At 56.2% G+C, this 12662-nt stretch overlaps 1 protein-coding gene across 2 annotated transcripts; it reads right to left on the bottom strand.

Moving 5' to 3' along the window:
- Positions 1-2055: 2055 nt before the first annotated feature.
- UBALD2 (UBA like domain containing 2) lies at positions 2056-7677 on the bottom strand. Of its 2 annotated transcripts, none has more exons than XM_072939623.1 (3): positions 7247-7677; positions 6805-6867; positions 2056-3218 (listed from the first exon to the last, which is right to left on the bottom strand). In XM_072939623.1, exons 1-3 carry the CDS (start codon positions 7364-7366, stop codon positions 2898-2900), a joined length of 504 nt encoding a protein of 167 aa, XP_072795724.1. In that variant the 5' UTR covers positions 7367-7677; the 3' UTR covers positions 2056-2897. The 2 variants fall into 2 exon arrangements, with proteins under 2 accessions (XP_072795724.1, XP_072795725.1); XM_072939624.1 differs by having other exon boundaries at positions 2056-3215; positions 7247-7672.
- Between the last annotated feature and the right edge of the window lie 4985 nt (positions 7678-12662).

Raw genomic sequence — 12662 nt, 5'->3', positions numbered from 1 at the left:
GCTTGCCGTCCCCTGTGGCTCACCCTCGAGAGGCTGCTGCAGACGCCAGGGGGGCTCGGACCCCAGGGCCGCCAGGGCTGAGCCGCACCGGTTCCCCTCCCCAGGAAGATAGAGCGTAAGTGTGTCGGCATCAGCCCCACAACCCGGAGGCCCAGCCCTGGTCCTGCTCCAGCCTGTCCGACTCCATTTGCGTGTCTCGTTGCCCTTCAAAAGGGCAAGAGGGCTCACTGCTGTCCCCCAAGTCAACTGTAAGGGATGTGCCCCCGTCCCCATTCAAAGCCCAAGGGACAAGGGCGAGCTGCCCCCAGTCAGACGCCTCTAAATTCTTGGAAGCAGTTTTCTGCCTCCAGGTCTGCTCTCATTGGCTCCTTCCTCAAAGTTGGGGTTCCCTTCCCCCACCCCCAGTCCCCCCGACCCTCTGCCGTGGGAAAGGGATGTCTGGGGCAAGAGGCTTGCTTTAGGGTGTGAGAGGGGCGGTGATAGTCACACAGGAAAGAAAAGTGTGGCAGGAAACAGCCCAGAAAAAGGGTTTCCCCCCATCCCCATGTGGGCAAAGGCAAGGTTGACTGGGGGTGTTGTGGGTGGGGCAGGTGCTCCCCATGGGAAGGGGCATCCCCCCTCTTTCCCCGTCTGCTGAGAGCCCATTCACCATTATGTAGTGATGAAATGCTCTCACAAGATGGGGGGGCGGCTTGAACCCCGGGGTCCTGGTGAGCACCCTGACACCCTTGACTCTGCAAGCAGGAGGCAGGGCCCTGGCCAGCCCCCTCCTCTGCTCCCCCTCAGGCGCCCCCCCGCCCCGAGAAATAAATATCGGGTCTCTGGCTCAGTGTCCCTGGCCTAGAATCCGAACTCACCAGCTTGGCAGGGAAGTGGCAGCTAGGCCTCCGGGACGCCTCCAAGAGGGCCAAGAGCCACCTTCCCCAAGGAGCCCAGCTGCCCCGCACCTGGGCCCCGGCTGCCCGGCCGCCCCCAACCGGGGCCCAGGCTGCCCGGCACCGGCCGCCCACGTGCCGCGAGGGGCTTCCCCTTCCAGCCTGGGAAAGCGCGGGTGGGCAGGGTGAGGGGAGCGGGTGGGAGGAGTCTCACCGGTTTCCAACCAGGAAATAAAACTGAAAGGACAAACCCAGCCCCAAAGTACACGACCACATGCAGAGGGACAAGGGCAACTGCGCCCCGGGTTCTGCCCCACTCCCACGGGGGCTGCCCCACCGGCAAGATTGGGCAGACACAAGAAGGCCCAGAAACAGGGTGGGCTGGCTTCCTAGGCGGGGCCCTCAAGGTCACGCAAGGGCTCAAGGACACTTTGGGCCTCAGCCTCCAGATCGACAGAGGTACCCACGGCAGCACCTGGGTTGCAGAGAGGCAGGGAACAAGCCCACTCACACGTGCCGAAGGGGCTTGGGGTGGTGAGGGGCTAAGGTAGTATCCCTCCCCCCAGCACAGGACTCACAGAGGAATCCCAACCCTGGGGCCAGCCGCCCACCCCTGCAGCTGGTCGGGCAGGCGGGCGGGCTCCTCATGCACCTGGCCACCTGCACTGGAGTCTGCGAAAGGACCCCACTGGGCCAGGAATGGCCATCACTGCCTCCGCTGTCGTGCCTGGAGGCCGAGCGGAAGGTGGGACGGGAAAGGAAGCCAGTCCCTTTGGGGACCCACCCTGTCTCTATAGCTCCCTGGTAGCCTAGGCTGACCTTTGGGACGGGGACACACTACCCTAAAGGAGGCTGAGGGCAAAAAGAGAGATGGGCTTAGCTGGAAGATGCCTGGGGGGCCAGGCCGCTGCATGGAGGGGCCATCAGCCCATTGCAGATGACAGTGACGCCAGGACCGAAGGGAGAGGGTTATCGTAACCAAGCTAGGCCCAGTCCCTCCTCTTGTCCCCACACCCAGCCACATCCAGCCTGTCCTATCAGCCCCCTGGTCAGAACATGAAGACCAGCCACCTGGCAGTGGAGCCGGTCCCCCAACCGAAGCACAGCCGAGAACCCCACCACCCTCTTCCCAAGGAGACCACTTGCCCTACCAAGGTAAATAAAGGCACCGCAAACCAGGGAAGTTAGAAAAGTCTCTTTTAAGTTTTAAATTAAAATTTCACCCTGGTGAGATGATTGATTTGGGAACTACATCCAAAGGCAAGCCCTCTGCTGTCAGCCGTGCGGCCGGGCGCGGTGAGGGAGGGCGGGCGGCTGCGGGGCAAGCCCCTGCCAGCAGAGCCCGGGCCCTTGGCCTGAGCCAGCTCTGCGGCCCCGCACGAGCCCTGCACACCCAGCTGGAGACAGAGGTGACACCGAGAGAGGTGACAAGAGCCAGAGAGCCACTGAGGAGCCAGCCACTAACTGGGGGTGGGGAGAGCCTCGTGATGGCAAAGAGGCCCCCACACCAGCAGCTCTGGGAGCCCCTCCTGCAGCCACCACTTGGAGAAGCGGGTGGTCCTTCTCCCAGAGGATTCCAGAGGTGAGACCTTTGAAAGGAGGCAGCTGGCAGACTCCGTGTGACTGCAAGGGCACACCACCTGGCTTCCAAGCACCTTCCCTGGGACTGGGGTGGAGGAAGGGGTGCTGGCCCAAGGGGAGGATTCTCTGGCCCATCCCTGCTGACTCAGCACCCCGGTCAGCCAGCCCATTCTCACAGACATTAGTTAATTTTATATATTCATATATATTATAGTTATATATTAAAAAGAAAAACTTGCCTGAAGAGAAACTCCTGAAGGACCCAAGTGGCTCAGGAAGTTTACTGTCCCCCCACCCACAAAAACTCTTTTATAAAATCTTCCAGTGCGAACTTCAGGAAACCCCTGCCCGCCCCAGCTCCCCCCTGCCCTGGCCCTCCTGTGTCCCCCACGACCCTGGACCGCCCCCCAGCTCCAGCCCAGCGCCCGGCCGCATCCAGTCTCATCTCTGGCCATCCATCGCAGCCACGGCTTTCTGCTGGGTGCCCCCCTGCTGTGCTCCCGGGGGCCACGTGGGCTGTGGGTGGTGGAGGTGGTGGAAGCTGTGGGCCGTCGGGGAGGAGGGCGGGATCCAGGCAGCCTGGTGGCTAGGTGGGGATGAGGCCCAGAAAGGGCTGAAGTTTGCAGGAGGGGAGCAGGCCACAGCAGTCATGGGGCTGTTGCTGTTCTGCAGACCCTCGGAGGTGCGAAGCTTGGAGAACATGGCCAGCGCGTCAGGGAAGTTGGGCGGCGTGGCAGGTGTGTTGCTGGGGGTGCACATCTGCTGGGAGAGAACGCACGTGTCGGGAGGGCTTCACCCCTGGGCCCCCAATTCCAAGCCATGGTCTGTGATCTCACCAAGCCTTCCTGTGGCGCTCACCCAGACCGGCCCCTCTTTTACCCCCATTTATCCCTCCATAAGCAGTTTCAACAGGACAAAAAGCACCCCTTGCACCCTGAGCCAATAAAAAAAATGGGGACAGATCCTACAATTTCCATCAAAATCACAGTGTTTCCTGATGCTTGGGAATGACGCCCTGAGTGTCAGAGTAAATGGCCAGAAGCTGGGGTGTCAAATTAAAGCAAGGACAGGGGAGCAGCCCAGGACACCACTGCTTAGCACCTCACCCTGGGTACGAAACCAGCTGGCTCCCTCAATAATCCACCCACAGACGAGCCGAGGTTGTCGGTCATGGGAAGGTGGCCAGGTCCAAGGTCTCCCTCCTATGCCAACCTGGGAGAAGTTCCACTTTCTCCCTGCCTGGGTCCCCTGCACGTCACAGTACCAGCCAGCGGGCCTCGGAGCCCCGCCACCATTACCTCACTTCTCACAGGGCTGCGAGGTCATTTTGATTGTTCTCTATTACAGAGGAGGCAACTGAAGCCCCGAGCTCAAGCCACTTGACCAAGGGCCCAAGTCGAGAACCTGGGATTCCAGGGCTCCCAGGTCTGCAGGCCCGAGCTCTTAACCGCTCCCCAGCCACAACTCTGCACTGAGTCAAGTGCCACTTCATGCCTGGGCTCCCGAGGACCAAAAAACAGGGATTTTGGATTCCTGTGTCCCCAGCGTCCTCCCCCAGGCGGGATGCTGGCAGAGTGCCCCAGTCTGCTCAGTCCCTCTCAGCCCTCTTCCTGGGGTAGTTGCAAACATCCCGACATGCTGTCTGCCGCTACCCCGAGCAAGGACCCTCAGCCAGGAAGGGTAGGGGCTGGTTGCTGGCACCCTCCCTGCCAACACCAGGGACCATCGGCCCCCACAACCCTGCAGCAGGCGCGTGCCATCCACCAGCATCTCGACAGGGTGCAGGGAAGAGGTAGCAGAGAACCAGGCCTGCACAAAGCGGGGTCTGACCCGGCAGCAGCTTCTCCCTTTCCCAAGAAGCCCTGGGAGCCCTTCTTTGAATTTCTCCTAATTTTAGCAACACCGGCCCCTCCCCCAGGCACAGGGCTGGGGAGCAAGATTCTAGGGCTCTTCACCTTGCAGGCAGGGAGCTTTCACAGCTCTGCCGTTAGACCCCGGCCAAAAACAGGGACAGGCCCACAGGAGGCGGGGCAGACCCCCTTTCATTAACTGGGCCAGCCTCACAGCAGCAGCTGAGGCGCTCCAACCATTGTCCTCCTCAGGGGAGGCCAGAGGACCCGGAGCAGGCCCGGCCCCACCCAGACCACTTCCCTCCTCCCTTCACTATTCCTCCCCCCCCCCCCACCCAGGGCTGACTTCTCAGCAGCAGGAAACAATGAATGGGGGGTTGGGGGGAGAGGCCAATTTCATCACAGCATCGTGACCGACTTCCCCAGTTCAAGTCAGCGCTGCCTGTCTCCTCAGCAGCCACCCTGCTCCAGAGAATGGCCTAGATCAGGAACAGGCCTGTGCTCACTTGCCTGTGTGAGCTCAGGCAAGTTGCTTAACCTCTCTGGAGCCTCTCTCTACCTCTGTACATCCAGGGGTTTGGACCAGGTGCTATAAAAGCCCCTCCATCTCTGTGCTTCTAACAGCCATGGATAGAGCTTTCCAGCTCCTGAGCATACCCAGTGTACCCTGCACCCTGCTAATGCCCTACTGTTTCTCATCCAGTGTCTTTCTCCTCATCCTGGCCTTTCTAATCCAACCCGGGCGCCCCCCTCATCTGGGAAGATGCCTCCAACTGTGTATGCACAGTAATTATGGAACAAACATCTATCAGTTACTCATGCCCTGGGTCACTTCTGGTATTGCTTTATGCCATTACTGATCTCTGGTGTCTTTTCCTTTGATTTATTATTTCTAAAAAAAAAAATGACCAACTCCTTGAGGGCAGGGATGGTGGTGTTGGCAGTGCTGATGGATACCTGGTGGACTGATGGATATATTGATCGTAATATCAGTTACAAAACCAGCCACTCGTTTTGAGGTAAACTCCAAGAGGATTATAATCCCTTGGGATTTGCAGGGACCCTAAAAGGACCACCGATCACAGCTCTTGGAGGCAAGACTCCCTGTTCAAGGCAGCAGGGTGTGCTGGAAGCCTGGGCCTTCTGAAATGACCACAGTTGGTGGAGCAAACCTCATGGCCCTTTTGAGAGTAGATGGAGGCCCAGACCTGGGAGCCGGAGCTTCCCCTCGGTCAGGTGCAGGGGAGGGTCCCCTGGAGGTGAACCCCCTCTTGGTAGTTTACCAGGAGCCCGGCCTTAGCTGCCACAGCCCTGCAGCCAGCACAATTCCCCCATCATATTCCAACACATTTCTGTTTTTTGACTTATACACAGCATGGGCCATTCCAAGTGAAAAGCTGGTTTAAAAGGTCAAGACAGACCCCTCTCTATTTATCCTTTGCAACTAGATGAAAACAGGGTGTCAAGGACAAGACACAGCAGAGGAACCATTTGCGGCTCCTCTAAGCAAGGCGGCAGCGCTGAGAAGGGAGCCGTGGACAAGGACACCAAGTGCTAAAAATGCCAAAAATGCACTCCGAGAGCCACAGCAGATCTCCTGGGGAAATCATGTTTTACAGCCCCTATCTCAGGGCCCAGCCCCTCCTCCCCCAGCAGGGCTAATAGGTAACTAGAGGGGTAGAGAAGGCATTCAAGCCTCTAAAGTGAGAGGGGTGTCCTGTGACCGTGGAAAGCAGGATACGTTATGGCCAGGAGGGCAAAGGCCCAGGCCTGGGGCCAGCTTGGAAAAGAGAATAAAGCAAATCCAGGCCTGGACCACTGAGCACTGTTTCCTGTGGTTTTTACATTTCTTCACCTACTGAGGTTAAATGCATTCTTGGCTTACCTTGTCAAAAATCTTTAAGTCTTCCACACTCAGGGTATGTCTTTTTCCATGAACAGGAAAGAGAGAACATAACTCTCTGGGTAGAGCCCAGCTCCCAGGCCAGGGTGGATTTATCCCTTTCCTGTTCCCTGTAGAGCTGGGTTGTTGGGGTGGGGGTGGGGAGCCGCCACTCCAACAGGAAGAGGGGGCTCCCCATAAACAGACACCTCAGGTCCCAGTCCCCCAGGGCCCTTCACTCGCGCTCCCAGTTCCCCAGACGTCTAGTTATCATCCGAGCCCCCTCCCCATTCCCTGCCACCTAGCTACTCCTCTGGCCACCCTCGCCCCGCTTCTAGCCCCTGGCCCACGGAGGGGGCCGAGCACAAGGTCTTTGGTCGAGCTACAGCAGTCCAGGAGGCCGGACCACGAACTTGGGCGAGCCAGCCGGCCAGGGAGCCGCTCTTTCCTGGAAGACATTTTGGCTCTTTGTTTACATCGCGGCGCGGCGCTCCCCGGCAACATGGCTGTCACCGCCGGCGGCTGACAGCGGTCCCCGGCCCGCGCCCTCGGCCGCCCGGGTGGGCTGCGGGCCCGGGCGAGGCCGGCCCTCCCCCCGGAGCCCGGCCACACTTACCATCTGGTGGTGGTGGTGGCTGTTGGGAATGTTGGTTTCTTGGAAAAACGTGCTCAGGGCGGTCTGCGGACAAACACAGCGACAGGGCGGCGGTTAACGGGGACGGGGCAGGAAGACCACCGGCCGGCCCTAGGCCGGCGGGGCTCCTCCGCAGAGTCCGCGGCGCCGCGCTCGGACCGCCGGGCCGGACCCCTCGGCCCGCCGGCCTGCGTCGCTCGAGGGGGCGTCCCTGGGCCACGCGCAGGGGTACCCGGTGGCAGGGCCCCGCGCCCCACGCGAGACCGCGCGGCCCCGGATCGCCTTACGGGGCGATATAAATAGAGCTTCCCTCCCCCCTTGGCGGCGCGCGGCTGGGCGCCCCGGCCCGCACCCCCGCCCCAGCGCCGGAGCCGGGGAGCGGGGAGCGGAGCCAGCCGGGAGAGCTCGCTCGGCCCGCACGCACCTCGAACTGCCAGTGGGCCGCCTGCAGCAGCTGCTTCGCCTGGTCGGCCGCGCAGCCCGCGGCCAGCACGAACTGGTTGATCATGACCTGGTGCCGCAGCTCATCCATGTTCACCGACATGGCTCCGGCCGGCGCGCACTCTCGGCCTCGGCGGCCGCGGGAGGCCGGCTGCCTTAGGCTCGTGATCGCCGCCGCCCGCGGCCCCCGGACCCTCGTCCGCCCCGCCGCCCGCCCGCCGCCCGTCGGGCGAGTGTTGTGGTCCGGCTCGCGCCGCCGGCGGACACCACAAACAACAGCGCGGGGCGGGGCTGGGTGTCCCAACGTTCGGGGGCCGCGAGCCGCCGCCGCTGATTGGCCCGCGCTGCTCGGCCAGCACCCGGCTCCGGTGCGGACGTTCGATTCGAATCCTGCGGCCTGCGGGCCCGCACTGTTTCTCTTTTTGCCCGGCCGCGCCCATTGGCGGACGTCGGCGCCGTGGGGCTCCCCAGCATTGGCCGGCCTCTGTGTTTTGGCTCGTCCTGGCTCGGGATTGGCCACGGCAGGGCGATTGGGGCGGAGCCACGCGTGCTGATTGGCCTCCCGTGGGCCTGTTTGAACTCAACTTGAAAACCTTGAGTGCCTGCTGATTGGCCGAGGCTCCTCTGTTTGCTGTTGTAGGCTTGGGGGTGGTGCGGCCAAGTTCATTCATTACTTCATTGAAACCGAACATGCTCAGCTGGAAAAGCAAGACAGAGTAGCTTTGACTCATTTCCTCTGAAAGATGTGGTCATCTCGAGAAACAGAGTGATCAAAATAGAAAACAGAGCCTTTGCAGCTGCTCAAGTCTCAAAATTGTTTATTTTTTTAAACTTTCAAGCAGCTTTTTTTTTTAGCTTTTTATTGAAATGTAAGGTACCCCCTTCATGCCTCCTTCCAATCACTACTCACCCCAAGAGTCAAACAGCCCTTCCCTACATTTTTAGGGCAAAACTTTACTCTCTGGAGATGGAAGCCAGTGTTAATGTACACTAAATAGAATTGTAAGGGGGGGGGCGGGAGGGGGAAATGAGACTTTCTCGGACACTAATATCCCAAACTGAATTTTTTTCCCCTTAAGTTGATTGACCTAACTGAAACTTTAATTTCTACCATCTTTTAAAAATAGAGTGTTTCTATACAGGTACTGGCTCTCAACTCTAGACATTTAAAAGCAAAGTTTGCTGATATGCGCTGAGCTTCCATCTTCTGGATTAGGATTTAACATTCAGGGTTTCTGCTCGGGAATTTTGGGGGTGGGGAAAGAACGAGGAATTTCAGCAGACTGAAGAAGGCACAGAGGTTAGGAAGGTAAATCTTGCTAGGAATTCACTGTTAGAATTTCTGTTTCTGAAAACCTTAGTAAGTTTTGGATCTGAAATACCAATCACAGGGTATACATAATTATTAGTCAAGAATCTGCAGAACAGGCTACTACGAAGAAAGCAAGCCATGGTTCTATTTTGACGTTGCCCAAAGTGGATTTAACTCTCCATCTAAGAAAACTTAGCCATAAAAAAATAGAATTATAAATAAGGAAAAAGTTACACCCAGTGTTTATGTACTGATCAAAAACAGCCTCGGGCACTACACTGAGTTTGTCCCATTTAGTTCGTCTTTTTGTTTGTTTGTTTTGAACAGACGGGAGTCAGCTTTTTGCCTGCCCGAACTCGTGTCTCTTGCCGTAATTGCACTTAGCCGCCCCCAAGTGCGCATGCGCTAAGGCCTGGCGTAAGGCTGGAGAATCAAATACAGCTTGCAGCCCTTCCCTTCCAGTAATTACAAGGTGAAAACAAAAGTGAGCAGCCTGCAGCTGCCATCGCCAAGGAGCCCGGGCCACAAGCAGCCCCAGAACAAGGAAGTACTGTCACTGTGGGGCTCCAGTTTTCACAAGTGCATACAGGTGTCCAGCATACCAGGGCCATGAGTAGTAGCCACTACCTGGGCAGAGGCATTCCAGGCTGCAAGGAGCTCTTAGATCTTTACTAAGAAGTTCTCAAGGAAGACAAGGTCCTGAAAAACATCACAATTGCCAACCTTATTTTTTTTTCCCTGGATATCAATGCAGTTTATTCTGAAGCTTTCTTTCCTGTTTACCATTTGCAGGGCACAGACGTGGGCACCTGGGAGAGGCGCGGGAGACAAGTCCTCTAAGCCAGAGGGACCCGCTCTGCTTATCGTCTGTGGGCATAAGGTCACCTGGGCAAAGAGAGCAGCAGAGCTTTGCCTCTGATGTGTGGCCATGAGAAGTGGAAATGCTTAATCAATACTTTGGCTTCTGAGAATCTGTTCGGAGATGAATGGGGGTGGGGCTTCCCCTTCTCAGGCTGGGAAACAGAGTGGCTCCCTCCAGGGAGCGCAGGGAGAATGAATGAGGTCATGTTTGTAGAGGGCTTTGAGCTGTTGGGATGAAAGCAGTTCTCCAAGTGCAAGGTATTATTAACTGAAGGTATTATTATTTTAATCTGAGAGGACAACGTACAGCAGGTAAAACAGCAATAAAGACATGCCCATTAATAACAAATAAAACACAGTAGTTGCCTCGGAAGGAACAAAATCCTCGTTACCTCAATGGTCTAGAACGAACCATGACACAGCAACTGAGAAGAGAAACAGCCTTAGCTGGTATTTCCTCGGGGCCCGGATAACAGGGACGTTGTGAATGCAAGTTATTAAGCTGGTGCAGAGACAGAAAACAATAAATAGCTGGTCCGCAACAAACAGCTGCCATTTACCAAGCCCTTCCTGTGAGCCAGGCACCTGAGCTTACTGTCTGTTAACTCATTTCAGTCTTCACATTGATCCAGAATTCCAGTTCATGAGCAAGGTGGTTAAGGCACAGAGGAGGGGAGGAGCTTACCCAAGGTCACAGTGATAAGTGGTGGAGTGAGGCATTGGCCCCGTGTCGTTCAAGAACCTGGTGGTTAACCATTACACCATACTACCTTCCTTGATACTGTGGTTGTCCCCTCAGTGGGGCTCACAAGCAAGAGTTACCAAGGGTGCTGGGACTTCCAGGGGGAATCCTTGGAAAGGAGTGAGGTCCAGATGGGGAAAAGGGGGTACCAGCTGTCTTGGGCAATCATAGGGGAGGGATTGGAGAATTGACATTCCCAACCTCTGTCTCTGCATTGCCTTCCATTTCTAGTCCCTTTTCCCTCCTTTCTGCCTCTTACTCCCCTAACCCAAACAGAGCCAACAATGCTGAGAAAGGGAACTTGAAGGCTCTCAGGTATGAAAACTTTGTACACCTCTGCACGTCTTCTCTGACTTGGAACTCCCAATAGACTTGAGGTTCAGAGAGCGTGAGGAAACTACTAAAGGTCACATAGCCCCTGCCTGATTTATGGTAGCACTGGGATTAGATACAGGTTTGGTTGATCCAAAAGCCCATTTTCTTTCCCCTTTCTCTTCTTGTCTCCCATCCCTTCCTTCTCTCCCTTCCACCCTTCTGCCCCCACTCCCTGCTCCCTTCCTTCCTTCCTTCCTCCCTCCCTCCCTCCCTCCTTCCTCAAATTCTTATTTCTTGTAATTTCAAAATGCCAAGACAAAGGGACAAGATGGCCGGGAGAAGTAGAAGGATGTTGAGAGCAGGAGAGGGAAATGGGAGAGGACGCAGGGCCAGGATAAAAAGACCAAAAGCAGACAAGCAGCACCGAGGCCCCCTGGGTAGCTGGGTTAGTCTGGGCCCAGGCACTCCTGCAGGTCAGGCCCGGGAGGTGGGAGCTCGGGGACTGAGAGGCAGGGGAGCTGCCTCCTCCTTTCGTGGACTTCTAATGTTATTGCTAGCTCTTGTTTGTTTAACACCACCTTTTTTTTTTTTTTTTTTGCTACTACTTGTCACTGCAAATGTATGCTTTTTCTATATGATGGGTACAGCAGATTTTGCCTCTTCGGAAGCATTCATTTTTCTCTAGTCTTTTTCCTTCCAGAAGATGCGGGCTTAGTGTGGGAGTACTTCTCCTCCAGGTAAATCCCAGTTTTCCTCTGTGATCAATTTATGTCAATTGAGAATGTACTCTGAACCCAGCTCTGTGCTATTCTTTATTTGGATGAACTTATTTAATACAAGCACTCAGTGAGGTGGGGACTGTGCAGTGCATATCTCCAATCAACAAAGAAGAAAAGCAGAGTCAGAGAGGTTAAGTGACTTGCCCAAAGTCACTCAGCCAGCTCAGGATGGAGCTGAGATCTGAACCCAGGTACATGTGTTTGCTCCCAGAGTTGCTGCTCTTAATATTAGTCTACTTTCTAGCCCTGTCCACGCCCTGGAATCCACCTTATCTTCTCTCTTAGGGGTATTGAAAAGACACAAAATCTTGTCTGTCCTGTTGGAAGTAGTGGGAAGGTCAAAGCCAGTCCTCAGGTGATTAGTTCATGCTGGTTTACACCAGATTACATTTTCACCAAATACCACATGTCCACAAGGGACAAAGGCCACACCACTCCCAGCACAGTTAATGGCATTTCCCAAAAGCAGAGCTGGTGGCCTGGACTCTCTGTCCTGTACCTGCCGGCCCCGTGATAAGGCGGCCCCACCTCCAGCTGCCAGGTAGGTGAGTCTCTGGCAACCCTTCCAAAGGGTGAGCAGAGGTGGGTTTTTGCCGAGGGGGACAGAAAGGGAAGGCAGAGAGACAGCATTCTTGGGGTGGGGGGGATCCTCCTCAGGGGTCCTCAATTGTCTGCTTGGATTCAGGCCCCAGCCACTCTCTATGGGACAGGAATTGATCAGCCTGGGCCTGGCTAGCCCCGCCCTTGTGTCCAAAACACAGGAGGCCTGTTGCTGTGGTAGCCACTGACTTCGGGCTGGAACCAGCCTTCCGACCTGACACGCCTTTTCCCCCCCTGAGAACTCTGTTATACACCGAGTTTGTGTGTAACCTTTGCACAGGTTGAAGAATAATGAACAATCACCCCTGTACCCAACACAGAACTGAAGTCCAAGACTAGTGCCTTTGAAAACCCCCACATGACCCCCCCAATGTATCCTCCTTTCCTCCCCTGAAAGACTCAGAATCCTCAAATTTGCGTTAATCCCTCCCTCGCTTTTCTTTGTCATTTAATCCCGTGTGTGTCTCTCCAGACAATGGAGATGGTGAGTGTGAGAGGCTGATTCCATAGCATAAGTGACTCACCCTTCTGCTGGGCCCAGTCCCTCTCTTCACTCTGCCCCGCGGCTGGCTCTCTTTTTCTCTTTTTCATGACCTCTGATCCAAACTAGGTCACAAGGAGACAGTCCAGGAAGGCTTCCTGGAGGAGGAATAACTGAGCTGGGAAGAATTTGGGTCAATGGAAAGGAAAAGGAGGGGAATTTTGGGAAGACAAAATAGTGCAAACCAAGGCATCTTGAAAACAAGTACATAGCAAGGCCCATGGGGCTCCTGCTGGGAGACAGCGGGGT

This window comes from Vicugna pacos, chromosome 16 (assembly GCF_048564905.1).
Source record: "Vicugna pacos chromosome 16, VicPac4, whole genome shotgun sequence".
NCBI classification, from domain to species: domain Eukaryota; kingdom Metazoa; phylum Chordata; class Mammalia; order Artiodactyla; family Camelidae; genus Vicugna; species Vicugna pacos.
Note: the sequence above shows the minus strand (reverse complement) of the source record. Positions and strands in the feature narration are given on the sequence as shown.